The sequence below is a fragment of the Pseudonaja textilis genome, chromosome 3 (genome assembly GCF_049901715.1).
Source record: "Pseudonaja textilis isolate UNSWEBS1 chromosome 3, rPseTex1.2, whole genome shotgun sequence".
NCBI classification, from domain to species: domain Eukaryota; kingdom Metazoa; phylum Chordata; class Lepidosauria; order Squamata; family Elapidae; genus Pseudonaja; species Pseudonaja textilis.
In genome coordinates, this window is record NC_141992.1 from 142,649,789 (window position 1) to 142,676,689 (window position 26,901).

At 37.5% G+C, this 26,901-nt stretch overlaps 1 protein-coding gene across 1 annotated transcript in view; it reads left to right on the plus strand.

Moving 5' to 3' along the window:
• The window catches only part of MBP (myelin basic protein), a 104,281-nt gene that overhangs the window by 22,349 nt on the left and 55,031 nt on the right, over positions 1-26,901 (plus strand). Inside the window, exon 3 of the mRNA XM_087931000.1 lies at positions 4,327-4,420. Within this exon, the coding sequence (XP_087787126.1) occupies positions 4,327-4,420 (94 nt within the window). The remainder of the gene's footprint in view (positions 1-4,326; positions 4,421-26,901) is intronic.

Consider the following 26,901-nt stretch of genomic DNA (forward strand, 5'->3'; position numbering starts at 1 on the left):
ATCGCCACCCAAATCACATTTTGAAGTGCATAGAGGATTGTAGAATGTTTGGTGCCCTCTGGGCTTGGTTGTTTGCTTGCAGACATTTCACCACCCAACTAATAAACATCATCAGTGTGAGTGTTTATATATAATAGCTTGCGCTGCAAGTTTAGGCAAGGGTGTGCTTTCCTTCTTGGTAGTTCATTCTTGATTAAAGCATTGTATTCTCCATGATTGTTTGCCTGAGTTGATCCCTGCTTATTGACATGTTGGTGCTGTGTTCTAGTCTTGTTTTCTTAGTAATTTTTTTTAATTGTCTCTTTCAAATGGTCTATAAATGTAGATCTATAGGGAACTGAAGGGGAGAAAAAGAAGAAAATCCCACTCATAAGCATTGCATTTTGCTCTTCTTCGAAAGGGTAAATTGAAATATAATGACAATACAGATGGTAAAATAATTGTAAGGAGAACCTATTTTGCCTCGGTGGCTCAGTAGTTAGACTGCTGTACTGCTGTACTGCAGGCCTCTTTTGTTGACCGCTGGCTGCCTGCAATTTGGCAGTTCAAACCCCACCAGGCTCAAGGTTGACTCAGCCTTCCATCCTTCTGAGGTGGGTAGAATAAGGACCCAGATTGTTGGGGGCAGTATGCTGACTCTGTAAAACCGCTTAGAGAGGGCTGTGAAGCACTATAAAGTAGTATATAAGTCTAAGAGTGCTATTGCTATTGCATAGGTGGGGGGCTAACTGCATTTGTGAAATCTTAAGCTAAACTTTGCTGGTGTGGGAATTAGTTCAAAAGTTTGCTCATTTATACATTCTTTTGCATCGCCTTTCTTTGGTGTGGGTATGTAACTTTTCTGTCCTCTGGCCTGCAAAGTTTTATTCCACATTTATTTAGATAGACATTAGCACTTTGATTGACTCTTCTCTTATAGGTTACATCTGTATTTTGGATTTCTTATTTAATAGAGGGTGGCATACTGAACCGACTATTGCACACAGCTAACACATAATCAAATTTGGAAAAGTTCCTAGACTAACTGTTGGAATATCTGCAATTTATGGGAATCAATTTCCAATTTAATTTGGATTAGAATAAAAACCATGTTAATTAAATTTTAGTGGAAATCTCATCATGACATTTAAGACTCTCATTATAGTGTGCCATAAGCTTGTCACGAGCCTCTTCAGTCCACTGAGTGAGTATGACGTGAATATTATTTTCTTGTTCTTTTCATTAATTACAAGCAATGGCAAGTAGTACATCTTAGGGCACCAATAAAGAAAATTAAGCATCCCGGTGAAAGTTCTGTTCAATTTATTCTCCATAGCTGAAAACATTCGAAGTGTCTACACAACTTCAGTCCATCTAATATCGCTATAATGAGTATCCCAATTTATTGCAAACCAGGGACTGAATTGAAATGCAAAATGAAGCACATCAAAATTGGCTGTCAGCGGCACAATCTTACATGTAACGAAGGCAATTAAATATCTCCACTTCATCTTTAGAAACCCAGCAGATTGCTAATATAAATGCTACATATTAATCTTTTTTGTTTTCGCACACATCAGAAAATATCACGAATGAAAGAGTTTTAACTTTAATAGCATGTATGATGTTGCATTTCCAAAAATTGGAGACTGTAAGTAGTTGTTTCTCTTTTCTTCTCAACAACTTTGATGAAACGTAACATCCTTTCCATAGCTGACATAATTTGTTAATGGCTGTAACTTGGTGCAAACATTGATGAATCATCCATCTCAAATCACACACACACACACACACACACACCCTGTTATTGCTCTTTGAATTTTAACTGCGTACTGGTTAACATTTAGACACTTGAAAGTGTTTAGAATGTTGTACATTTTCCGGTAGTTTGATGTGATCTTAGTATGGAACTTGGGTTATTTTGACTTTTCATCATTTAAGTGATACAATGCAGGTAGGGATATATCAATATTATATAGGCAACAGAACTCTGTTCAACTATTTTTTCAATGGTTATTCAGTGATAGAGGCAGTCAGCATGGAATTTACCTCAGGATGTCTGTGGCTTGCAGAAGTACAATGCACAAAGCTTCCAAAATCAAAAGGTTATCCACAGCTAAGCAATAGTGTGTAACTTTTTTTTAATGTGATATGGGAACCCATACCTTATGACTTCTTGGGATTTGTTTGCCTTATGCTATCACCTTTTCCGATTTCTCAGAATATAATGTACAAGTAAATACCACCTAGTTCATTCCATCTCTTTTAAAATGGCAAAGAAAACACCTGATCATTTAAAACACCTTTAAGAGGAATAACCCATCAACAGTCCTTAGATATAAATGCACACTGCCTGGGGTCAAATCTGAATATCTCTTACTAGTTATTTTGCCACTAACATCGTTCTAAATTTTTAAATCTAGGAGTTGCTTGGGGAAAAAAAGATCTTTAAAACAAAATTTCTGCTTTGACTACTCTATGCATAGAAATGGAAGGTTATCTTGATCTCCACAATGGATGAATGGCTACAAAAATTGATAGTTAGCAGAGATGGCTAAATTGACTGTTTTGATCAAAGGAAAAAAAACCAAGTACTTTCATTTCTACTTGGAAACCATTTCTGGACTTCGTTCTTGAGGTGAAAAAAAAAGAAATTTTGATTTTGGGTTTTACCAATAGATTTGTTGTTATAGAAATGGTTATTTTCTATTATTATGAAAAAGTAAAAAGTTGAGGGTAGATCTTAATGCCTTATTTTACTGCACCAAAGGAGTCGGAAGTCAGTGCCTTTTTTTTCTTTTTCCCTTACTTTCCTCCACTATCCATTTCCCTTTTTCCTTTCCTAATTTCCCTAATATTTGCTTTTGTATTCTTTTTGTATGTCATATTATAAATTAATAAAACTATAAAATCAAATAAAGCATTATCAATTTTCAAATAATGTTCTTTGAGTGCGTGCTTTTTATTGGTGTTGCACATCTTATTTTTTAAAAGATGAAAAATTGAAGTAGGACAAAATGAGGTGAAGCAGTTTCAACTAGGTGGTGGTGGAGCTGGTCTTGAAATCTGCTTCATCCACTCCTCGGATAGCTACTGAACATGCCTGGTGGGGTGCATTCAAATTAGCTTGTCAGTGATAGAATATAATATGCCAAAACAGCTTGAGATTGAATTAGGAGATCACTTTCACAAGACCTACATGCTAGTTGCTGGGTCATGCTGCCCCTTAGTGGGGGCCAGCTCCCATTCACAATGGGATAAAGAAATATTCAAGAGCATGTGAATAGATATAGTTTCGCTCATCACCTTAAAAGCAAAAAAGAAATAATAATCATCCACTTCTTCCCTACATTTATTTGTAATAATTTGATAGCATTGATCATATAGCTGTGTCCCAGATCCCATGGAAGTCTATATTAAAGTTCAAGCAATCTTCTTCAACTGAATCATGAAAATCAGGAAGAGGAAGAAATAAGCATTTGTGCCTCATTCTCTGTCCAAATTGAAGCTGAAAGCCTAAGGAAGATTATGCTTATTACTCCTCTTGAAGAGAAGTAATTCAAAAATTTTCATCTCAAAGTTACTTGGGATCAAGGATTAAACTTGAACCTTGATATCCTCTTTAGTGGATAAATAAATATAGCCTAAGTCAAGGGTAAAAGCCTCAATATTCTTCTATTCAGGGTTACCATCTTCATCTGATCGCAACCAAACCCCACCCACCCAGTGGTGGGATTCAATTTTTTTTACTACAGGTTCTGTGCGCGTAGCTTGGTGGGCATGGCTGGGGAAGGATACTGTAAAATCTCAAATCAGAGGTGGTATTTGCCGGTTCTCCGAACTACTCAAAATTTCCGCTACTGGTTCTCCAGAACTGGTCAGAACCTGCTGAATACCATCTCTGACCTCATCCCATCTACCCACAGTACAAACATCCTCAAAACATCTTTTAGACCAGGTTCACTTTGTAACCACAAGGGCTACGAAGTAATTTAGCTTGATATCTAATTTTGAAAGAGGGAGCAGCCTGCTATTGGAGATTCCAATATCACTGTGCAAATCACAACCTGATCAGCGGATAGATAGCTATGTGTAAAAATGGGGTTAGTACATATTAGAAAGAGATACTCCAATTATGGTGCAGCTCTATTACCCAGTTAGCTGAACAAACATTAACTGAATTATAATCTGATGTATTTTCCTGGCTTTCCTGTTTTTGAAATGTGGTCCAAAGATGTCAGAAAAGGCCAGATAGAGCCATCATATGAAAAAGTAAATCCTGATTTACTAAATAGCCATTTTTTCTTATGGATGTCTTTTTAACATCCTTACAATATGTCTTTTCAGAATACTAACACAAATGCTCAGGAGGCTGAACATCAGGATAACCCTAAAGAAATCCCATTAACCCAGGAACCTTCAGAAGACAATGAAGTTTTTGGTAAGTCTCCTCTTGACATTATTTTTCACACCTAAAAAAATCATTTGGTATAATAAATTTGAGGTCCCGTTGCGAGTTAAATAAAGTCACTTTGTAGAGATTTACAAAACCTGGTACGCTCACATCTTGCAAAGAAAACAGTTCAGTCTACGAATGGGTAATATTTTGAAGGCTATACAGTAGCATAGTTATTTTATAATGTAGGGTTGCTTCATGGGCAGGATGTTCTCTGCTTGCTTCTAATTTGGCATGGATTTTTTTTTCCTTTATTTTATTTTAAATCAAGTTAAGCCAATTTTCCACAATTTTTCCATATTTTCAAAATGGAGTGAAACCAAAATACAGGGATTGTGAAAAGCTAGGAAGAAGGGAGATAATTTTAAAGTCACTTGCAGACCCTTTCTTGTGAGAGTTTTCTGTAAATTAACAAAAAGAAGAACTCTTCTGAATCACATAGCCTGTTTGGGGAGTTCTTGTTCTTTCTGCCAATGACTTCTCCCTTCAGCTATAGGAAAACAGAATTTAAATATTTGGTATTTCTACTATAAAAAAACCTAGTGCCAATCATGAAACACAAGTAGCTAGGAAATTGTGATTTATTTATTATTTATTTTATTTGATGTGGCACTGCCCAAATCCAGGATAACCCTGGACAGCTCGTAATACAATGAACAGAATAAAATATCTAACAGGAATAAAACCAAACCACTAAAAAAAAAAAAAGGGAAATAGATGTCAAATCTGGCAGGGCACACAGAATGTATACCTCCCAAAATCCAGCAAGCTGCTCCAACCACCATAGTCCAAAACCTAAAAGAACACATGGGGGAAAATTTCACAAAACATTGACTTATAAAGCCAATAAAGCCAAAATGCCAGCTATAATAATGAGTTTATTGGGAAAGCTGAAAATAAAGCATATATAGGGAAAATAAGAGGAGACCACAGACAGAAATTAGTTAAATTAGTTATGTAGCCCCTCCTTGAATAAAGTCTTGGGTTTCATCACAGATTTACTGTAGAGAAAATGGCTCAGGGCAGACTTTTTGGGCCTCCTGCTTAGATGTTCCTATCAAGTCTAATTCCTACTCCCATTCACTCTCTTCTTATTCTCATCACATATCTTCGATGTTACAGAGTGTGGAAAATAATTAAAAGTTAGCCTCTTTTGAAGAGAAGAATTGCTGCTTTCTCCAATCAATGAAAATGCTGTATCTCTAATGTTCTGGATCTAGTCAGGAAAACAAAAATTAGTGGTTAAAACCTAACAACTCTTGAGGGAATTATGAAGGTCATCCCTCCTTTGTATAAAGAGTATTAAACAGGAGAGGTTATTCTGCTAAATTTTGTTCAATAGGTCTTCCAGCATGGGATCGAGTTATTAGATGCTTTAGTGTGTACAGTTATTCCAAAGCAACAACAACAAAAGCAGTAACCAGGGGAAATTATAGGTGAACAATCGGGACAATCTTTCATATCGTGGGATTGGTACTTTTTGATATGGAGCCTGTCAGCAATGCTGAGCTATTAACCCCACAAACTAAAATTCTTGGACATATTCCTTAGAAGTTTTGGAAGTTCTAGCACCAATAATGCACCAGGTTAGGAAAGGTCCCTGGGATTAAAAAAAGAGAGAAAGAGATAGAGGGAGGGAGGGAGGGAGAGGGGGGAGGGAGAGAGAGAGGGAGAGAGAAGATATAGCATAAATGAGGCTGTATTCCAGCCTGGGATATGTTTATTTAAAAAAAGTTGCGTTCAAGCGTTTCATTTAGGTTTCTGACCCAAGGACAGTGCAAGTATTTTCCTTGATTGTTGGGCTGTTAATTTGGAAGTAAAATACATTTCTAACTGGGTAAATAAATAAATAAATAAAGCAAAATTATTCCACCATTTAAGGTACAAATATTTTTTAAAAAATTAAAGAGATATTTACATAGATGCTATCTATGTAAATAAAGAAGATTTTTTTTTTAGGAAACCACTGAGCTGTGTTAATAAAGAGTAAGTCAGGAACCTGTCAGAAGGGGGAGACCTATGTTTACATTTTCTCAAGAACACTTGTGTGTGTCCAGTCACTTGCTTGTTTAAAATAATTCCCACACTAAAATTGATGGGATTTATTCAGAAGGGAATATATACCACTCCACCACAAAGTCATTTTGCAGTAGATACCTAACTTGCGGGGTGTCTAGGCAAATTAAAATAGTTGTAAAGTTTTAGCGGTTTAACATTTATTTGCACAATAACATTTAACATTTGCAGTAACGAAATGTGATAACCTATCTATGTTATCAGCTTTCATCTACATGGAAGATTTTCTACTAAAGTAATCTCATCTGGCCTGGGATATTTTTGTTATGAAAGACTGATAACCCTGAGGGCAAATGTAATAGTAGGAGAGCTGGGTTAGTTCACAGTGGCAAAAGATCAGAAAGCTAATATCACGTTTTTCAACTTCCAAATTTGTTAAGAGTTAAGCTCTTGATTTTTTTTTTATAGCCCAGAGAACAAAGAATCCCTGCCACATAATAACTGGGATGTTAAGATAGCTATGTTTGAAAGTAGTTGCTTTTATTATGTAATAATTGTTTTCTCAGTTCCTACTTTGGGCAAGTTTTTATCCTGCCTTTCTTTTAGGAGCTACAAAATTCTCTTTCTTTTAGGTACAAAATTCTCCCCTTTCCCAATTTATTCTTGCAGAAATTCTGAGATATTTTACTGAACTAGTGTTTAGCCCATTTCATCCATTATTGTCATAATGGAATCTGACTCGGAGGCGGAGGCCGAACATCTGACAGGGAGTGGGAGTGTGGCTCTGTTGGCTGTGGAAGAAACTGGGGAAGGCAAAGGCCAGCTGGGCAGAGCAGGGGAGATGTAGAGCAAGGGAGTGGGAATTCAAAGGAAGACCCAGGCCCACCCCCTCTTCATCCTAGGGCATGCAGGGAGGAACGGAGAAGGTAGCATGAGTTGCATGGCTTATGGGTGAGGAAAGAGCCCTGATTCCCTTCATTAGCTGCAGCTGGGAACACATTGTTTAAAAAGGGAGGCTGCGTACAGCAAAGTTCTTGGGAGTAAATCATGAATTATCTGGTATCGTCAAGACTTATCTGGGTTCCTGACGTCTTCCCAACTGTGCATGTTTTGCTGGGCTTTCAAGTCTACAATTCCTTCTCCTTCCTTGTCAAATTAATTACTGCAGTGTAGTTTGTGTGGATTTTTATTTACTGTTTGAATGTACTTTGTTTTTGGACTGAATTTCCTCCACTTAAAGACTGTTCTTGGGAGAGTTTTTTCTCCAGCCGAAGGTAACCTGGACATTGGGGGCAAAGTTGTAAGTATTAAAGGGACACTTCTTACTTATTTGACTGTGTTGCCTTTGTGCCACACCCCGGGTCATTGCAATTATACTATGCCACTGAGTTTCTTAAAGATATTGAGTAATAGAGTGTGTTTGAAGGGGGAAAAAAAAACTCATGACTGTTGAAAAGAAACAAAGAAAAAAATTTGCTACTATTTTGCTATTTGTCTTATCTTCACCTGTTGAAGTTATGTAGGCAACAGGAACATCAGCAGGCTTCATGCTCCACATTGAATCCTTGTCAAAGGAATAGATGTCTAAATACTGGATAGTAATTTTTGATTCAATGAGCCGAGGTGGTATGAATTGATCTCTGGTGACCCCAAATTTATCTTATTATTCTGAAATATCATATCGTCTCTTGCTAGGAGTGTGAAGATAACATTATATATTTATTAAAATCATAAGCTCTGTGAATTAAAGTTCAAGTGATGATTAAAATGTCCGTTTGAGTGCTTGATTTTAGCTTGATGAGAGTCTTCTTGTCTGATATAAAAAAATATTTCCACCTCTAGATAAGATTCTGAAAGTTGATTGTTTTTTCCTGCTGGCATTAACAAGGCTGCTTCATGTTAATGACTAGAATCAAACAATTTAAAAAATCAATCTTTTCTTTCTACTTTCTACTTTCTTTCTATTTCAAAAGCTCCCTAATGCATTAATAATCTAACTTCATGGGTAAAAACCCCAACTTCATGGGAAATGATTGTGTTCAAAAGGTATTTTATACACATATTAGAAGAATGACTTGAGAGAGGAATGTAAATGGTAAAGAATATACCAGGAGGGCAGTTTTCCTCACATGGCATTTTTCAGTTGTCTTCTGACTTTGGAGAAATCAGATTGGATTAAACTATGTGGCGCAGACATTCTTTTCTGAATTAGACTACAGGTAGTGTAGCAGAAGACATAAGTATATTAAGAATTAGGGGACTTGAGGCTAAAACATATAAAGAATGATTGCTGGAATTGGGTATGTCTATTTGATAAAAAGGACTAGGGGGTAACATGATAGCAGTATTCTGATATCTCAGGGGTTGCCATAAAGAAGAGGGAGTCAAGCTATTCTCCAAAGTATCTGAGGGCAGGACAAGAAGCAGTGGGTGAAAATAATCAAGGAGAGAAGCAACTTAGAACTAAGGAAATTTCCTGACAGTTAGAACAATTAATCAGTGGAACAACTTGCCTCCAGAAGTTGTAAATGTTCCAACAGTGGAAGGTTTTAAGAAGAGATTGGTGAAGTGGCATAGGGTTTCCTGCTGAAGTAGGCAGTTGGACCAGAAGACCTCCAAGGTCCCTTCCAACTCTGTTATTCTATTCTATTCTAAAGAAAGTGCAGGAAATCTTATGTAGAAAATTGCTCAATATAATTTTCAGTATCTTTATTTCCGTTGTAGTTCTTTTCAACAGTGATAGTGGAATAAGATTCAAGGACTGAAATTCAAAAAGAAGACTAGTTCTAGTCTTCTAGAAGTTAGTTCTGATGAGATCTCTACCTATTAGGCAGTTTTTCTATTAGGAGGCGAATAACAAAACCATGTCTTGACTGATATCTGAAAATATAAGAAAAAACTTAAACATTCACCTATCTGACTATACCCTGATAAGCAACAAGTAAGAGAAAATAATCTTTTCCACTTTTGCCCCTTCACGTACGTTGTTCATTGGATATTTTGCAAGACTATGTATGGGCAACAACAATAGTAAAGGTTTAAAAAGGTTTACTGATTTTTTAACTATGTTCTGGCTACTACCAAGCATTTGGTGGTTTTAAAAAACACTCTTCATCCTAATTTTCCATAATCAAGTATTTATTGCCAATCAAGGTATTATTGCAAACTCAAAGACAGATTTGTGTGTGTGTGTGTGTGTGTTTTGCTTTTGTTTCAGATAATTAAGTCATGCAAATGCTTCCTGGCTATTTTATAAAAAGGATTATTTTTAATCATTGCAAAGGCTTTAAATATAAGGGTGTCCTTCTTCCTTTGTCCTATTCTGTTTTCCCCAAATAGTATATACATAGTCATTAATGAATCTTCGGAAATGTTGAATGAATGAAGCCTCACAGGTTAAAGCAAAGATTCCATGCTTCACCTTCTGCTGTTGCAACATTTTCATACCAAAAAGGACATTTTGCCAAGCTCTACCCAAAACAGACAATATATGTGAACGGTGTGCTTGCACTGAATTTTGCTGATGCTTCTTTATTCCTCTCCCAGCATTCAGACAGATGAGCAAATTACAATGCATAATCATTATGCAAATTATAGTGAAAATCTATGCATTTAAACATAAGTCTTCATTATAATTGTTCTGAATTAGAAGTTGGGGGTCAGTTGCTTCCAAGCCATCCAGGGTTGAAAGCCAACTTAATTATAACATCTATATTGTGATACAAGAATTCTAAATTAGTGCAGAGGAAAATTGGGAGAGGTGAATGAAGGCTACTCCCAGGGCCTCTGTTTTGGTGAGGCAAGTATAGTATCACTTATTAAAAGAATGAATTAAGTATTGGATGTCAAATTTTCACCTACTGATTTCTTGCTAGGAAATAAAGTTTGTGCATGTATGTGTGTGTGTGAAAGTAAGACAGGAGGAATAAGATAAGAGAAAAAATAATTTGAGCTGGCAGTTATGGTCCAAGCCCATACCACATATGTACAGTACATTCCAACAACAGTTGCTGAAAGAATGGGACATTATCATAATGTTAGAAATTAACCACCAATTAAAAATCATCTCAGATTTATCGGCTGTATAGGCATTCAAGTAGTCAAACAGATCAATCAAAACCAAGCATGCTATTAAACCATAATTGCAAACAAAATGTAGGTTAACATTAGCAAGTTACACAGGCAGATGAATACAGGAAAATGAATGGAATAGATCTGTGATGGTGAACCTGTGACATGCGTGCCAGAGGTGGCACACAGAGCCCTCTCAGTGGGCATGCAGGCTGTCGCCAACTGCTCTTCTGGTTTCTGGACAGCTGGTGTTTGCAGGTGCTGGAGCACCGGAAAATGGCCCGAAAAACCCTTTTCCAGCCATTTTCTGGGCCATTTGTCAGCCATTTTTTGGCCCTTTTTCAGGCTATTTTTGGCTGTTTGGGGGGGGGCAAAAGAAGCCCCCAAACCACCCAGAAAACCACCCCCAAACCCACTAAAAAAACACCCTGAAAATGGCATGAAAAATGGCTGGAAAATGGCCTCCCAAAAGGCCTGGAAACAGCCCAGAAAATGGCCAAAAATAGCCCCCAAATGGCTTGAAAACGGTCCCCCAAGAGGCCAAAAACTAGGCATGCATGCACCAACCAGCTGGTCTTCGGTTTTCTGGTGCTCTGGCAGGTGAATGAATGCCTGTTCCGGTTTGGGCACTCAGTGCCGAATAGGTTCGCCATCACGAATAGATTATCTGCATGCTACACACATTTATTTATTTATTATTTATATTTGTTTGTTTGTTTGCTTGCTTGCTTATTTATTTATTTGAGTTATCCATTCTAGTGGTGAAGATGCTCACCTCCCACACAGATGGTTGAGAGTTCAATCCTAGTGGCAGATGTTTCTTTCTTAGGGCAAAAAGAAAAAAAAAATCTGCTGTGAACACCACATGGTGTCAGGAAGGGCACCCAGCCAGAAAATGCTCAACTCCATCCAGTCACCCCAAATCTTCCCCGAATTAAGGGATTATAGGATCGTAAAAAGGGAGGGTCTTGGTCTAGGAAAGAGCACAGTTGGCGTATGAGACAAAACTGTGGAACACCCCTCCCCCCACCACATGCTCATCAAGCAGAATCTGTGAGTCCAGAAGGACCTCCAAGTTGCATGCCACCTTTGTCCAACAGAATGCAACCCTATCTAAAGTCAGAGATGACAAGCACCAGACTCTAGGGGTCCAAGACCCCAACACCACTTCATCTTGTCAAGGTTGAGCCAAAATCAGTTCATCCCCATCCAGACCTTTATAGCCTCCAGGTACTTGGAAGCACCACATCAACATCACTTAACCTGACCAGGGGTAGAAATGTATAACTGGGTGTCTTTGGTGTACTGGGGATCCTGTATTGTGTGCCATCAAATGACATACCCCAGAAGTTTCATGTAGGTGTTAAAGAGCAAAGAGGAGAGACACTGAAGCATTCCACAATGCAGGGACCTAGGACTTGATTGTTTCTCACCCACCAACACTAACTGGAACCTGTCATGGAGAAAAAAGAAGAATGGCCCAGAACAGTGCATCCTACTTCCAGCCCCTGAAGCTGGTCCAAAAAGATACTGATTCTGAAAACAACTGAAAGATCCAGAAGATCCGGAAGTTGCCTCACCCCCATCCTCAACCCTCCAATGATCATTAGCAAATGCAATCAATGGCATCTCAATGCTCTACTTCAGTGCTATGCATTAAACCTACCTAACTTATTGAGGTGTTCCTAGTTTTATATCCTGTGTTGTTGTTGTTGGTTTTTAGAGGATGCTGGTTTTTCCAAGGAAGAGACTTTTTGTAAATCTATATAGATTTAGAATTTTAAAAGTAAGCACCACAACACCAATGGCGAAAAACTAATTAAAGTTCTTCATATAGTATTAGTACATGCTGAGTTTTGAAGTATATCATGTGTGTTATGCATTCAGAGCATTCTTGGGAAACAGTCCTCAAAATGAGACAACCGAGCACAAATAAAGGGAGTGAGAACAAGACCGGTTTACCTGGGTAGCCTAATTGGCAAGCTTGGTGGGTTTGCTGTGCAGTGGATGTTGGCAGTGAGGTTATTGCAGTTCATGGCAATCTACTTGCTGGGCAGCTTCTATTGTCAATTAGAAACATAATTGTTCCTTGAAAACAAGCCACCGCATTAATGCCAAGTGGTGACAGACTCACACAAAGCTCATTCTGGTTGGAGAGCAGAGAGGGGCTGTTGCCAGATTGTGTCATTATCACAAGACAATCCATCTCTGTATTTATTCATTTTAAAGATTTTAATGGTACTATCGCACACATTGTCTAAATATATAATGATTGTTATGCAGAATACAGTAGAGTTGAATATATTTACTTGGGAGAAAGTCCCATTGAATTCATTGAAATAATTGTGTATTTAATGGTTTAGCTTTGGCTGTACAGTGCTTATTCATTTTACTCTTATTACTAGTAATATTTTTTTTACAAAACATACACATTGGAGAGGAAAAAATGTTACAGAATTCACAGTGTGTGAGTGATGAAGAATTGATCGGTTTACTAATCAATTAATCCAATTTAAATATTTATAAATTTATGTTTTGTGTGTCTATTATGTATGTACAAAAATATGTGGGAATCTCTCATTCTTCTCATAGCTTGATACTTAATATTTTTTTCCATGAATTGAAGATATTTCTGTTGAAGAAAATAGAGCTTTGCTCATAGAAGGATCTCTCCCGTATATTAAAACTTAAAATTCAAGATAATTATAAATATCTTAAGATATATCATCTGAAAGAAAAACATTTTGAATGAAGAAATGCTTTTCCCTCATTGCCACCTGAAAAGCTTCTTCAGAAGGTTAGGAATCACTCCTGATTAGTGTAGGAATGGAAACTTGAACAGTAGGACATAGAGTTTAATCCCATTAGCATCTGCAAGTTGCAGAATCCAAACCCTTTTATTTTCCTGTTGTAATGATTTAATACCTCATCCCAATCTTCCAAAAAGGCTTTCAGGTTACAGGTGTATGTTTTTTCTTATTTATACTATAATTTCCTCAATGATTTATGGAAATATCCAAATATTTCACTCCACTTTTTGTAGTTCATCTGACTTTTATAAAGTCCGGTACTATTTGGCAGTCCATGGAGTTCATTCTATCAATTGTTTTTTTTTTTTAAAAAAAAATACAACAGGAAGATTTCCTGATTTGGGATTTGTTATGCATAGTTTTCAATATAATACTTCCCGTTCCATTCCAGCCAACAATACATACCTAATAGGCACAAAAACAAAACAAAAATCTTTCATTGAACCCAAAACAGATGGAATTAAGCCCACTCCTGTGACTGATATAGCTCTAAATAAAGGAGAAAACATTCTCACAGTTTGTATCTTATCTTCTGTCACAGAGATCTTAAATAATTAATTCAACTAAACTTGGGATCCTTTATACTTGATACCTAATTATGAGGATTTCATCTGAGAAGAAGGGCACTGCAGTACATTGGGAGATATGAATGACAGACCTTTCACTCAGGCTCCAGGGAGCATCTGTTAATGAGAACAAAGAAAGTCATCTAGTTTGTACTTTTCTCAAGTAGGGTACATCTTCACTGTGCTGTACTTTGTGCAACTGTACATTCAGGACAAAACTCATCATATTGAACAGCTGAGGCTTTGCTCAGCATGTCACACAGCTCCCAAATGCAGCTGGGTTAGAGTAAGTTGCCTCTTCTATATGCAGGGGTGGGCTTCAAAAATTTTAGCAATGGGTTCTTTGCCCGGTTTCTGGTTGAGCGTGGCCACGGTGAGCATGGCCTAGTTGGCCTCCTGCACCATGGGCGGGGGGGCATTTTTGCACTCCCTGGGGTCCGGAGCTTTCCTCGAGGCTCCGGGAAGGCGAAAATGGCCTCCCCGGGCTCCGGAGGCTCTCTGGAAGTTGGAAACAGGCCCGTTTCTGGCCTTCCCAAAGTTCCAAGTGCCCTGTTTTTCACCCTCCCCGAGCCTCCAAGCATGCCCTGCACTTACCTGCATCCCAAATGGGCCACATGGTGGCTCCTGGGAGGGACGGGGTTGGGTGGGTGGGGCAGCCAGGAGTGGGATTTGGGGCTTCTCCGAACTGCACAGAATCTTAGCTAGGGGCTTTCCCGAACCCCTGCAAACCACCAACAGCCCACCCCTGGTATATGTGATTATTATCCATTCATTTTACTAACAGTGATGTTTAACATTAAATTTAGACAGCTCATTCATTCTGAATCTCTTGTTTTTTCCTCCCAAAATAAATCTTCATCTAGCGTCACAGATCGTATCTCTTCCCATTGTGATAAACAGGAGAGACAAAGCATGCTGTGGTTTAAAACACTTTCTTATCAGCCAAGATGCTTAAGGTTTAACAATAATAATTTGAAATAGCAGGATTCCCCAAGTTACAGTTAAAGATCCCCAGGGGTGACAAACAACTTAGAGAGGAGTCATTAATTATTTTTCAACATGATCAGCCTTACATAGACATTGGGAGCATGGCCAAAACTTGCTCCAGGTTTTATTGCACTCTTTGCTTGTGCAAACCAGTTTGTGCAATAGTAGTACCATAAAATTTTAAGATCTCTTGTGATATATTGGTCAACGTTTCATTATTAAAAGTAAGTGATACATTTATCTCTTGTTCAATCATAATTCAAGTAACACGAGTTCTATTCATGTTGGAGGGAGGGATGTCACACAAATTAATTTGGGGGTGGATTAGGGATTTACATTGTGATGTCTGTTTCCTACCCACATCTTGAATGTGCATGTAACCAACCAGGAAATAGCAAAATGGAAACTTTATAGAAAGATAGTGGTAAAGCAGAGCTCCTTACTATCCCCAAGAAGGAGGAGAAGGAGAAGAATTTTAGCAGATTATTGACAATGCAAAACATGAAAACCATTCTGGTCAGAATAGCCTTTTAGAGTATAATAAAATAACCTTGGATGTTTTCTAATCCAACTTCCTGCTCAAGCAAACCATTTCAGTTAAGTGGTTGTCCAATCTCTTCTTAAAAACTTCCAGTGATGGAGCACCCACAATTTATGAAGGCAAACTGTTCCACTGGTTAATTTCTTCTTATTTCTAGGTTGTTCTCTCTTCTTGATTAGTTTCCACCCAGTGCTTCTTTTTTATTTTTATTTTACTTATTTATTTGTCAAAAGCTTACAATATAACAGAAACAAGAATAAACATAAGTTTAAATTCAAGAAATAGGAACTAATAATTGGGGACAATAGGACAGGGACAGTGGGCACGATTGTACACTTATGCATGCCCCTTACAGACCTCTTAGGAATGGGGTGAGGTCAATAGAGGTTAGTTTGAGGGTAAAGGAGTGGGGGTTTGAGCATCTGACAACAGAATCAGGTAGTGAATACCAGACATTGACCACTCTGTTGCTGAAATTATACTTCCTGCAATCAAGTTTGGAGTGGTTTACATTTAGTTTATATCTGTTGTGTGCTCTTGTGTTGCTGAGGTTAAAGCTGAAATATTCATTAACTGGTAGGAGGTTGTTGTTCTGCCTTCAGGTAGTTTGGAATAGGTTGACTCCCTCTTCTTTGTGGTAGCCCCTTAGATATTGGAACAGTGCTATCATGTCACCCTTAGTCCTTCTTTTTATTTGACTTGACGTAACTAATTGCTGTAATCATTCTCCATATGTTTTAGCCTCCAGTTCCCTAATTGTTGCTCTTCTCTGCACTTTTTCTCAACACTTTTTTTATGTTGTGGTGACAAAAACTAGATATGATACTCCCAGTGTGGTCTTCCCAAGGTATTATAAAATAGCACTAAAATTTCATATAATCTGGATTCTGTTACTCTGTTAATGTGGCCTAGGACTGCATCGCTCTTTTTGGCCATTGCAGCACACTGCTGGTTTTTAGAGAAAGGTTTTCAGAGAATGATTGAATCTCTTGGCACAGTATTTTGAATCCAGATGCAGACTATACCTTACTATAGTTCCTTTTTAAGCCAAGGGGGCATTTTCTCAGAAGATCCTTCAAAAGCCACAAATGAATTTCTCTGAATTTCTAGGTCAATCTTGGCAACTTGGAAGATATGTGGACTTTAACTTCCAGAATTTCCCAGCCAGCATGCTGACTTGAAGTTGAGATGAATTAAAACCCACATGTCTTAAAAGTTGCTAAAGTTGAGAAACACTGCTGTGGATCAAGTGAAAATACTCCCTATCATGCCCCTGTCAGAGTCGGAAGAGGAAGAGGAAGTCAGAGAGCTGACAGGAGATGGGAATGTGGGTTCATTGGCTATGGAGGAGGCTGGGGAAGGGCAAAGTCCGGCTGGGCAGAGCAGGGGAGAGATAGAAGAAGGGAGAGGGAGTTCAGAGGAAGAACCAAACCACCCCCCTCTTCATTGTAGGGCATGCAGGGAGGAACAGAGAGGGGAGCAATGTGGGTTGCATGGCTTATGGGGGAGGAAAGGGCCCTGATTCCCTTCATTAGCCACAGCTGTAAAGATAGTTGATAAGAAAGGCAGGTTGCATGCGGCAGGCTGTTGGGAGCAAATGTGACTTTATCTTGTGTTGTAGTGACTTATCTGTGTTCCTGGCGTCTTCCCAACCATGTGAATTTTGCTGTGCCTTCAAGTCTGAAATTCTTGCTCCTGTCCTGCCAAACTAATTACTTCAGTGTCAGGCCTGAAATTGACAGAAGTGTAGCCATTTTAGTTTGTCTTAGTATATATTCTTTTTCTTATTTTCTCTGTTGCAGTAATGGGGGGAAGGGTTTTGGGCTTGACATATTCCTAAGGTGGGAGGAGTGGAGAAAAAGAGAGTGTTATGGCTAGATGATCTTCTTTCCCGTGGGAAATAAGCTGTCCGGGCTTGGGCCCCTGGAGGTGGAGATTTATGACATCAAGCAACGTTGAAATACTTCTATTGGAGAATGTGATTTTGGGTTTTTTTTTTCTAACTTCTAGTATTGTGGGGTAATTCCAGGTTGGGTCAGATCCAAATTACCATGGACATTGCCAATTTAATGTTTTCCTAAATAAAAGAAATATTTTTGAAGATGGACTTTGTTATTTTTCTTTTAAAATGGATTTCATTACTTGGAAACCTGACATTCAGTTTAGCTTGTTTGGACTTTAAGTTACAGTTTGTGTTGACCATGTTTTGGACTTAATTTTCCACAGTCAAAGGCTGTTCCTGGGAGAGTTTTTCTCCAGCCAGAAGGTAACCTGGACATTGGGAGCATAGTTGGAGATAATAAAGGGACTCGTATTGATTATCTGACTGTGTTACCTTTGCTCCATGCCCCAGGTCATCACACTGCCGTTGTAGTTAAAACAATTTAGGTAGCTATTTGTGTAGAAAGTCATGAAATCTTTGAGTACAAGCATGGAGGGTTTTATTAAATGGCTCAGCCACCAACTGGCCAAGCAGAATTCTTATCATTTTGGTAGTACTACATCTAGAGAGAAGACTATTTCAAAATAATATCTAGGCTTATTAACAAGCCATTGTATTGAATCTCCTTAAGGATTTTGTTTAGAAGGAAAATTGTACAAAATGAAAAAGAGGTTGACCAGCAGCAAGGACTCAGTTACAGTGTGATAAGTGGACATTTGAAAGACCTGAAAGACCAAGTTGAAGATAGTCATCATGGGGGGGAAATCTATCTATTGCATGTAGTCACTAGGAGTAGAAAATGTCTTGATGGTGCATAATCAATCAATATAGTAAAAATTAATTCCAGATTGTTGTTGAGTTCTTTATTTTTTATTGGCTTGGTTTAATGAAATGATAGAACAGAGAATTGAAAGGAACTAGTATTTACAGCTTCATACAGTGGCACTTGTGTAGAAATACCCTGGTGGTGACAAGACGGCAGTCTCTTGCAAATCCGTGTGGATCCTTGATAATACTCTTCTTTATTGCAGAGGCATTCAGATAAGTTTCTCACTCCAGTCCCTTCTTGATGCTGCTCTTGTCTTTGTTGTAACTTCAATGAAATGCTTGATTTATCGGGGGGGGGGGTATCTGAATGCACAGCTCAACAGGGTATATAAAGATCCACTATCATAAAGACAGCTCAAATACTGCTCTCTTCCCAAATGGTTTTAATCGGGGGATACCATCAAATGATGGCATTTTCTTTTGGCATTTTTTCTTGGATCAGGCAGCCTTTTTCAATGATTTTCTAAGGATAGCTTGTTTCAAGTATAATTTTAATGTTATATTTTATAGTTAGGCAAATTTGTTTGCTTGCTGAGTTATCCTATTCCAGACAATTCTGGGAGGCTTTAATAATCTAAAGCAACAACAAATATGAAACAACTCCAGTTATAAAACAAATATCAACTCCAGCTTCTAAACCAATGAACAATGAGAGCAACTTAAGAAATGTATTTCTCATTATCAGTTGTAACTGCCATGTTTTGAAAATGCCTATAAAGATTTATTGAAATCTTCATGCTCTTAAAGGAGGCTTCCCAGTTTCCGGATATACATCTTGGTTGCCTTGATACAATTATCTCATAACACTTTAATTACTTATTATTTCAAAGTAATACACTTCTCCTTCAGGCAGTTCAGAGGGTTTGTTTTTTTTTAGTATTGTGGCTTTCCAGATCATAATTATTAAGTTGTTGGAATTAAAGTAAATGCGAAGTAATCACATTACTTTCACTAAATTAAATATTAAAATTCCACTTGTTGGGAATGCATTTTTTGACACTGTACTCTAACCCCAGTTACTGTTCTTGTCTTGGAAAACAATGTATATCCTTAAAGAGCTTCTTCTGTCTAAAGGAAGATGGGAAGATGGCATGCAGATCACAACTTCTGAAATTCTCCTCTCTGGGATGCTTCATCAGGAGAGAAGTGGATTGAAAAATCAGCCACATTCTGACACACTGCCCTTCCTTAAGAGAGTTCTTTCATTTTTTTTCTGAATTTGTATTCTCCCCATCCTTAGAACCGGTACTTTTTAAGGCTCTAACTAGTTAATTCTGAAGATGAATTAGATCCAAACATCTGTACGGAATTTGTTCTCAACATTCCATTAGATTGAAAAAAATAACACAAGCCTGCAGGGAATGGGAATTTAATTTCTTTTTCCCAAGCCCCTTGACCAGAGTGACCATAGAATTCACCTTTATTTTTTTCTGTATTGAAACAACTTGCGTGTGAGTTTTCTTTGCCCATGTAGGGGTTTGGCTGCAAGTCAGCATCAGAAAGTGTAGGATGAGTTGCATCTGCCTCACTTTTGGTCACATGTCCAATGGAGAAGAGAGAGGGAGCTTGGAATGAAATGATCAGCAATAGGGAATTCTAATGGGGAGGAACTTTTTTCTGGAATAGTCGTCTCTCGAGCAGAATCCAGACCATTTTCATATTCATTTTGCTAGGGTTTTTCTTTTCATGATATGAGATCTGGTATAGTTCTGTTCTGTTCTCGGGCTATTTACCTGCTCGCTATCAGACACAGTTTATGTAATTTTTTTCAATATTCTATTAGGTTGGAAAGAATGAAAAAATATCTGTGAGATGGAAAATATCAATTTAAAGATCTTTTTTTCAGATGCAACAAGATTAAAAAAGAAACAGTGAAAATTTTGCTCACCATTTCAGTTTTTAGATCAACAGTGTTCCTATTGCATATGGAATTGAATTAAATTGAGTGCCACACTTCAAGCTTTGCCCTTTGGGGCTTGTGTATGGCATGACAATGACAATGGAAGAGGCCACAGCTTGCATTGCAAAGCTGTTTTGTTTTGTCCCTCTGATATTCTGTCTTCCACCATGAATGTTGCTGTTTCAGATATTTATAACATCTTAGGAAGTAAGGAACTTATAGCCTTTCAGATTCTGTTGAACTCCCAGTTCTCATATTGGTAGAGTTGGGGATGCCAAAAGCTATGGTTAACCAACATTGCCAGAACTACTTTACATCTTCAGTTAGACCAGCATTGTTAAACTCAATTTCATTGAGGGCCACATCGGGGTTGTGTTTGAGCTCGGGGGGCCAGGTGTGTGTGGACGTGGCCTGGGGGCATGGCCAGGGTGGGTGTCACTCATTGAAGCTCTGTTTTTAGCCACAATGGCCTCCTGCAATCCTCTGCCAGTGAAAAAGGAGCCTGGAGGGCCATGTGCAGCCCTCCTGGACTCCATTTTCAGCCGCAACAGCCTTCTGCAGCTCTCTACCAGTGAAAATGGAATTTTCCAAGCTCTGTTTTCATTGGCAGAGGCACCGCAGGTTGTTTCCAGGGCAGCCTGGCAGGCCAGATCTAAGCAACTCGCGGGCCAGATCCGGCCCACAGGCCTTGAGCTTGATACCCCTGGGTTAGACCATAACTGAGAAGGATATTGCGTCCAGCAGAACAAAACTGATCCACAGCGCTGTCATTAGCAGCAAATGACATTATGCTTTGTCTTATCCTAGTTAAGTAGAAAAGTTACACAGCTGCATAGTAGCATATGTTTATAAGGCTTATCATTATAATAGCTAACAAGACAGAATAGGATGTGGTTTTATGCAAGCAAGCAAGTTTCCGTTGATTTAAATTGCTGTTACTTTTACATTAATCCATATAGTTTTGATACACAACCCTAGATGCATTTTTTTAAAAAAGCAGAAAATAAAAAAAAAGCTGTTTGCTTCGTATGTTTCAAATTACTTGGTGTTGCAGTTTTCCATTCCAGGAAGATTAGTACTCACGTCACCTTCATTTTCATTTACTGACTAAAACTAATAAAGTGTATGAATTGTTATTCTAGAAATACCACTTAAACATTTATTTTGTCCCAATAACATTAAATTGTTTTGTTTGCTTCAGCCTGTTTTGATGTTGAAGCCTAACCACCAAAACAAAAGTAGCAATTTGTGAACTTTTTTTTTAATCTAGTTAAACTGATTTTCATGTTAGTAAGAAAATATTGTACAAGCTGCTTTATTGTAAGAAGATTCAAGCCATCCACTGTATAATTACGTCTGCTTTTATATGAATTGACTGTTTACATGGCTTGTGTTCAAAATTCGTTCCCAGGATGAAATATTATTTTCTGTGTTCCAAGTGCACATTAGTTAAGGCAGGGGAAAAAAGCATTTTATTTTGCAAAGCTCTTATCTATTGGACCTTCTCTCTATAGAAACCTAAAAAACTGCCTTATATCAGATGTATTCGGGGACCTGTCCATTCTCCTTTTTTTATTTTGTTCAGAGATTTCCTAATCCCACCCCCTTAAATAATTGCTTACCAGGCAAAATCAAACTTAAAGTAAAATGCTATGCTTTTAACTCTTTAAAAGCTACCCCAAATTCCCAAGACATCAGCAGGACATCTTTATGGTTTCAGTTATCTACCCTTTGTAAATTGAAGATTCAGTGTGGTCTTTGAATTGGTCCTGACATGGTTGACGCTAATTCTCACAGGACCCTGAGAAATATGTAGTGTGTGAATACACAGAACTATAATTACTTTAATTAAAATCCTGTGTTAGGGGAGAAATTTAACACCTTGATACACACTGTTCAGTACAGTTTGTTGTCTATTACTGATAGGGGATTCGGAAACATTCTCAAATAGGCTTTATCAAAGCCTCTTACATCCTTTGCAGAATATCAAAATCATTTTGCTCAATCCCACTGTGTTGATTAGATTTGTACCTACTGAACCTGGATTCTTTGTACATCAAATATGCCATACAGAGCAGCAGCAGCCTTTTTATCTGCTAAAAAACATCAGCTAAACAAAAATCCTTAGCCTTTCAGTATGCCTTCTGTACTTCTGTGGGATGTAGATAAAATAATATTCACTTGCTAGCTTGTTAATTTGATTTATTACCTGTTGCTTATCAACATATAAACCACAATGCTTATGTATAATTCAATTTTATGTTTGAAGTACTTTGTGTTAGTTTCTGGCATTGCCTTTAGAAGCATGAGAGCCATTATGTTGTTCAGCACAAAGAAAGATGGGGAAATTCTGGAAGGAGAACGTCCATATTCTTTTCTATGCCACGTATCCTACAGGATCCAGGAAAAGCAAGTGCTGAGTAGGGAAGGGAAGGGAAGGGAAGGGAAGGGAAGAGAAGAGAAGAGAAGAGAAGAGAAGAGAAGAGAAGAGAAGAGAAGAGAAGAGAAGAGAAGAGAAGAGAAGAGAAGAGTTTAATTGGCCAAGTGTGATTAGACACATAAAGAATTTGTCTCCAATACAGAAGCACTCAATGTACTTGCAAAACAACAGAGAAGATAATAATTTCCTTCCTTTGTAGGTTTCTCCTGCTTGACTTTATGAAGTTACCAGAGGAGAATGGAAGGAGCAGTGGCTCCCACACTGTGCAGATTGAACTCTCAATGCCCTTTCACTGGGCAGCATCCCCCATGCTGCCAGTATAGTAGCATAGCGTCCCTGAAATGCTAACTCCATTTGTTAGCAATATAGGTGGCAGTGTTTCCATTCAGCTGTAACAGCAACTTTTTGTTTTTCCCATGTGTGATGCCTGCTTGGCAAGCCTTCCAGAAGAACATGAGCTATCAGCAAGACAAAGACCCAATAATAGCTTAATCAAATGATTTAAATGCAGCCATACACCATTACTCTAATAGTACTAAGTCAATGTAGTGTGACTATATTTGCATAAGAAATAGTTTATTGCAAACATGGAATGGGAGGCAGATTGTAGTGTTAATCAAACTTGCATTCACGTGTACAAAAAGAATCAGGCCAGGCTGCTAAGCCCAACTACAGATGGATATAGTATGCTGTTATTGAGATAAGCCATGTTGGGCAGAATAGCAAAGGAAAAGAATACATATCCCATTATGGTCTAGGATACAAACCACATCCACATAATAAATGTGATTATTATTGTTGTTGTTGTAAATCATCAAGACGACTTAGTGGTTGTTGACAGAATCAATTGTATAAAATAAAATTCAATTTTAATTTACTTAACCCCTGTATGATATGAGAAGTATTTGCTGAATTGTTTTGATCTCTCTTAAACATTTAACAACGGAATTGTATAACACACAGTGATAACATGAATCATCTCTTGATTCCTACAATGCTATCTTATATGACACACTATCAGCTGGTTATTGCCTTTCAATATATAGCAGCAGCAGTACAGCAGCAAGGAACGGTTGATGGACATTATATATATTATTTTCTTGAGTATGCTGTTGGTGGAATGGTTGCAGGCAAATGTAAGACAATAAATTAATTTCAGTGTCCTTTGAACTGCAGAGATTTCTTAAGGAGAGTAAATACCAAAGGGCAACATTTCTCCAACTGAAGGATCTCTATTGGAGACAGAATCATACCCACGTGTAAATCACGGTTCATGATTCTGGGTTTAATGCAAGTATTGATGTTGCTACTTGTCATGTTTGGGGAAGTCTTCAACAGATGAAGCTCTGTATAATATTCCTTATAGTTTTTGATTGACACTAACTCATGGCCATTGCATAATCAACAGTTTAACATATTAGCTACCATTTCTGTTATGGCTTGTGTATATACTATTCACTGAATAGTTATCATTAGGTATTTAACACCAACTATCCTAAACACTTCTGTTTGGAGGGAAAAATATGCATACCTATTTCACATGTGTAGACCTAGCTGTTTCAATTCTAACATCTTTGTGATGTTAGAATCTTTGTGATGTCAATTCTAACATCTTTGTGATGCTTTACAATATATAGTGTGTGAGTTAATATTTTAAGTTGCACTGCTACAGTGATACAAGCCAACCTTAGAGAAATAATATTGTAGGTAAATTCTGTCAAAGCCTCAAGATGAATTACAACGCAAGAGAGAATTAAATGATAAAAACAGTTAAACAGCAACTGTACCAAGCCTGCAATTTAAAACTCATAGTCTTGTCTGCCTCTAGATAAAAATGAGTCATCTTGATGGGGAAGGTTACTATGTCTGCAATATATCTAATATTAGCTTTGTTCCTACTCATATATCAAGATAATACATGATTATTAATAGGTTGTCAGAAATGATAGTATCAATAGTTATTTTCTATGGAGCATTTGCGAATAGAATGAATCTTCTTTTTGATGGTTCATATTTTGGACTGGAAATACAACTGAGTCAAAAATAGAGAAGCTCCACTCAATATGCTACTCAACAACCAATATATTCAAACCATATATTCCTGCATGCAGAGGTGTAACTTTGAAGCTAAGAAGGTATTTTAGCCTTTCAATACCATTGTTTTTTAAGGGATGCGGTGGCTCAGTGGCTAAGATGCTGAGCTTGTCAATCAGAAAGGTCGGCAGTTCGGCGGTTCAAATCCCTAGCACTGCATTACAGAGTGAGGTCCCATTACTTGTCCCAGCTTCTGCCCACCTAGCAGTTCGAAAGCATGTAAAAATGCAAGTAGAAAAATTGGGACCGCTTTGGTGGGAAGGTAACAGTATTTCATGTGCCTTCAGTGTTTAGTCATGCCGGCCACATGACCATGGAGACGTCTTTGGCTTTGTAACGGAGATGAACACTGCCCCTAGAGACAGACACAACTAGCATGTATGTGGGAGGGGAACCTTTACCTTACCATTGTTTTAAGGCAGCCTATCTCAACTGGGGTTCCAGTGTGCTGTAAGAGATTGTGGTTGAAAAAAAAAATCTGACTTCATGAATCACACTATGTTAAATTTTTACCTGCTTCCTTCAGCTGCCAGCCTACTGCTTTGTTGGTAAATATCAGTATCGATCCTATATATTAGAAGTAAATTGTATTGTGAGGTTTTTGAATTTTTTAATGATTTTTTTACCCAGGGGTTCCTTGAGACTTGAAAATTAGTTCCAAGGTTTCTTCAAAGTTAAAAATGTTGCTTTAAGGAAAGCCTTCACTTGAATGTAGTCCGTTTTATCAAATCCATAAAAAAATATCTTTTGGCGCCATAAATATTAAGGGAGGGGCAGCTAGGATTAGTTCAGAACTTACATCAGGTGCAGCCAATTATAACAATTAAAGCAACTGGTTAAATAAATACCAACATGGAATGTTATATATTATATAGTAATAATCCATTAGACTAATCTTGGTTGTAGATACTTCTAACAGTTTGGGCAGGTAAACACAGCAGGGTTAGCTAAGGTGCTGCTGTGTTCCTATTCCTATCAAATTTTCAGTTGTGATAAAAAAGAGCAATTGCTGTTAAATGAAAATGATGAGATTTGTTAAATTTTGTCAGTATTGAAATGTATGATTTATTTCTTTCATTAACGTTCAAAAAAAAATTCATGCTTGGTTCATTTATAGTACCATAACTGAGTTGGGAATAAGCTATAAAATGTATCCAGATATAGCAAGATAAGACAGACCATTTTATCTGCCTTATAGTCTTAAACCAATATTTCCCGAACTTGGGAACTTTAAGATGGATGAATTTCAACTCCAGAATTCCCCAGCTACTATGCTGAAATCTTAAAGTTCCCAAGGATGATAAACACTGATTTAAGCAACCTTTGGGACTTTGAAATAAGAAAAATGAAGAGATTTAAATACATACATACATACATACATACATACATACATACGTAATTATGTCATCAAATGCTGCCTTTAACAGATAACAGATAATCAGAGTTGGGACCTTGTAGGGCCTTTGAAGAGAAGCAAAAGTATTGCTTGAAAGTCTGACACACAAAGTCCCAAATGTTTCTGAAATGTTAATATACTGTATTTTATTATTAGATCAATAAAAAAAAATCAGTGGGATTGTTGTTTTTACATATTCCGGGCAGATTATGTTACTCTTAATATAACTTCAAGATCAGTCAACAATGCTAAATGGCAAACTGTTAAGGAGGTCGAGTTACAAGCTTCTCATTTGCTGCAGCACTACTCGTTCCACATTTTTAACCCATAGCCCTTGTTGGAATTAGTTAAAGCAATGAAATAAAAGCTCTATTCATTACATAGGTCTCAATATTTCCCCTAGGGTGAATAACATCAAGGAAAACCTTGTTCATCATTGTACTAGACTTCTAATAAAAATCAAACAATTGCATAGTACTTTTAGTACTTCTTCAACAAGGAATTACAGGAATACCAACAATGGAAGTTGCTTCAATAAATGAAAATAGGTTTCTTAAAAAGATATTTTCATCTTAAGCACTTCCTTCTCAAGAACTAATAAAACTGAGAACTGTTAAATTACATTTCTTCTAATTTTCCACCACAATACACACAGTTCAATAATAGTATTTGCTTGTATAATACTCCTAGTAACCCCAGCCCCTTTGCAGTATTTAGGTCGCAAAACTTTCCAGAAACTTTGCATAAGAACTATTAGGTGGAATAAATGAGACAGGCAGTTGTGTTCTTCAGGGGTCCTTGGTGTTCTCTGAGTTCGCTTGTTTCCTTGCAGATATTTCATTACCTAAACTAGGTAATAAATGTAGGAATTTTGA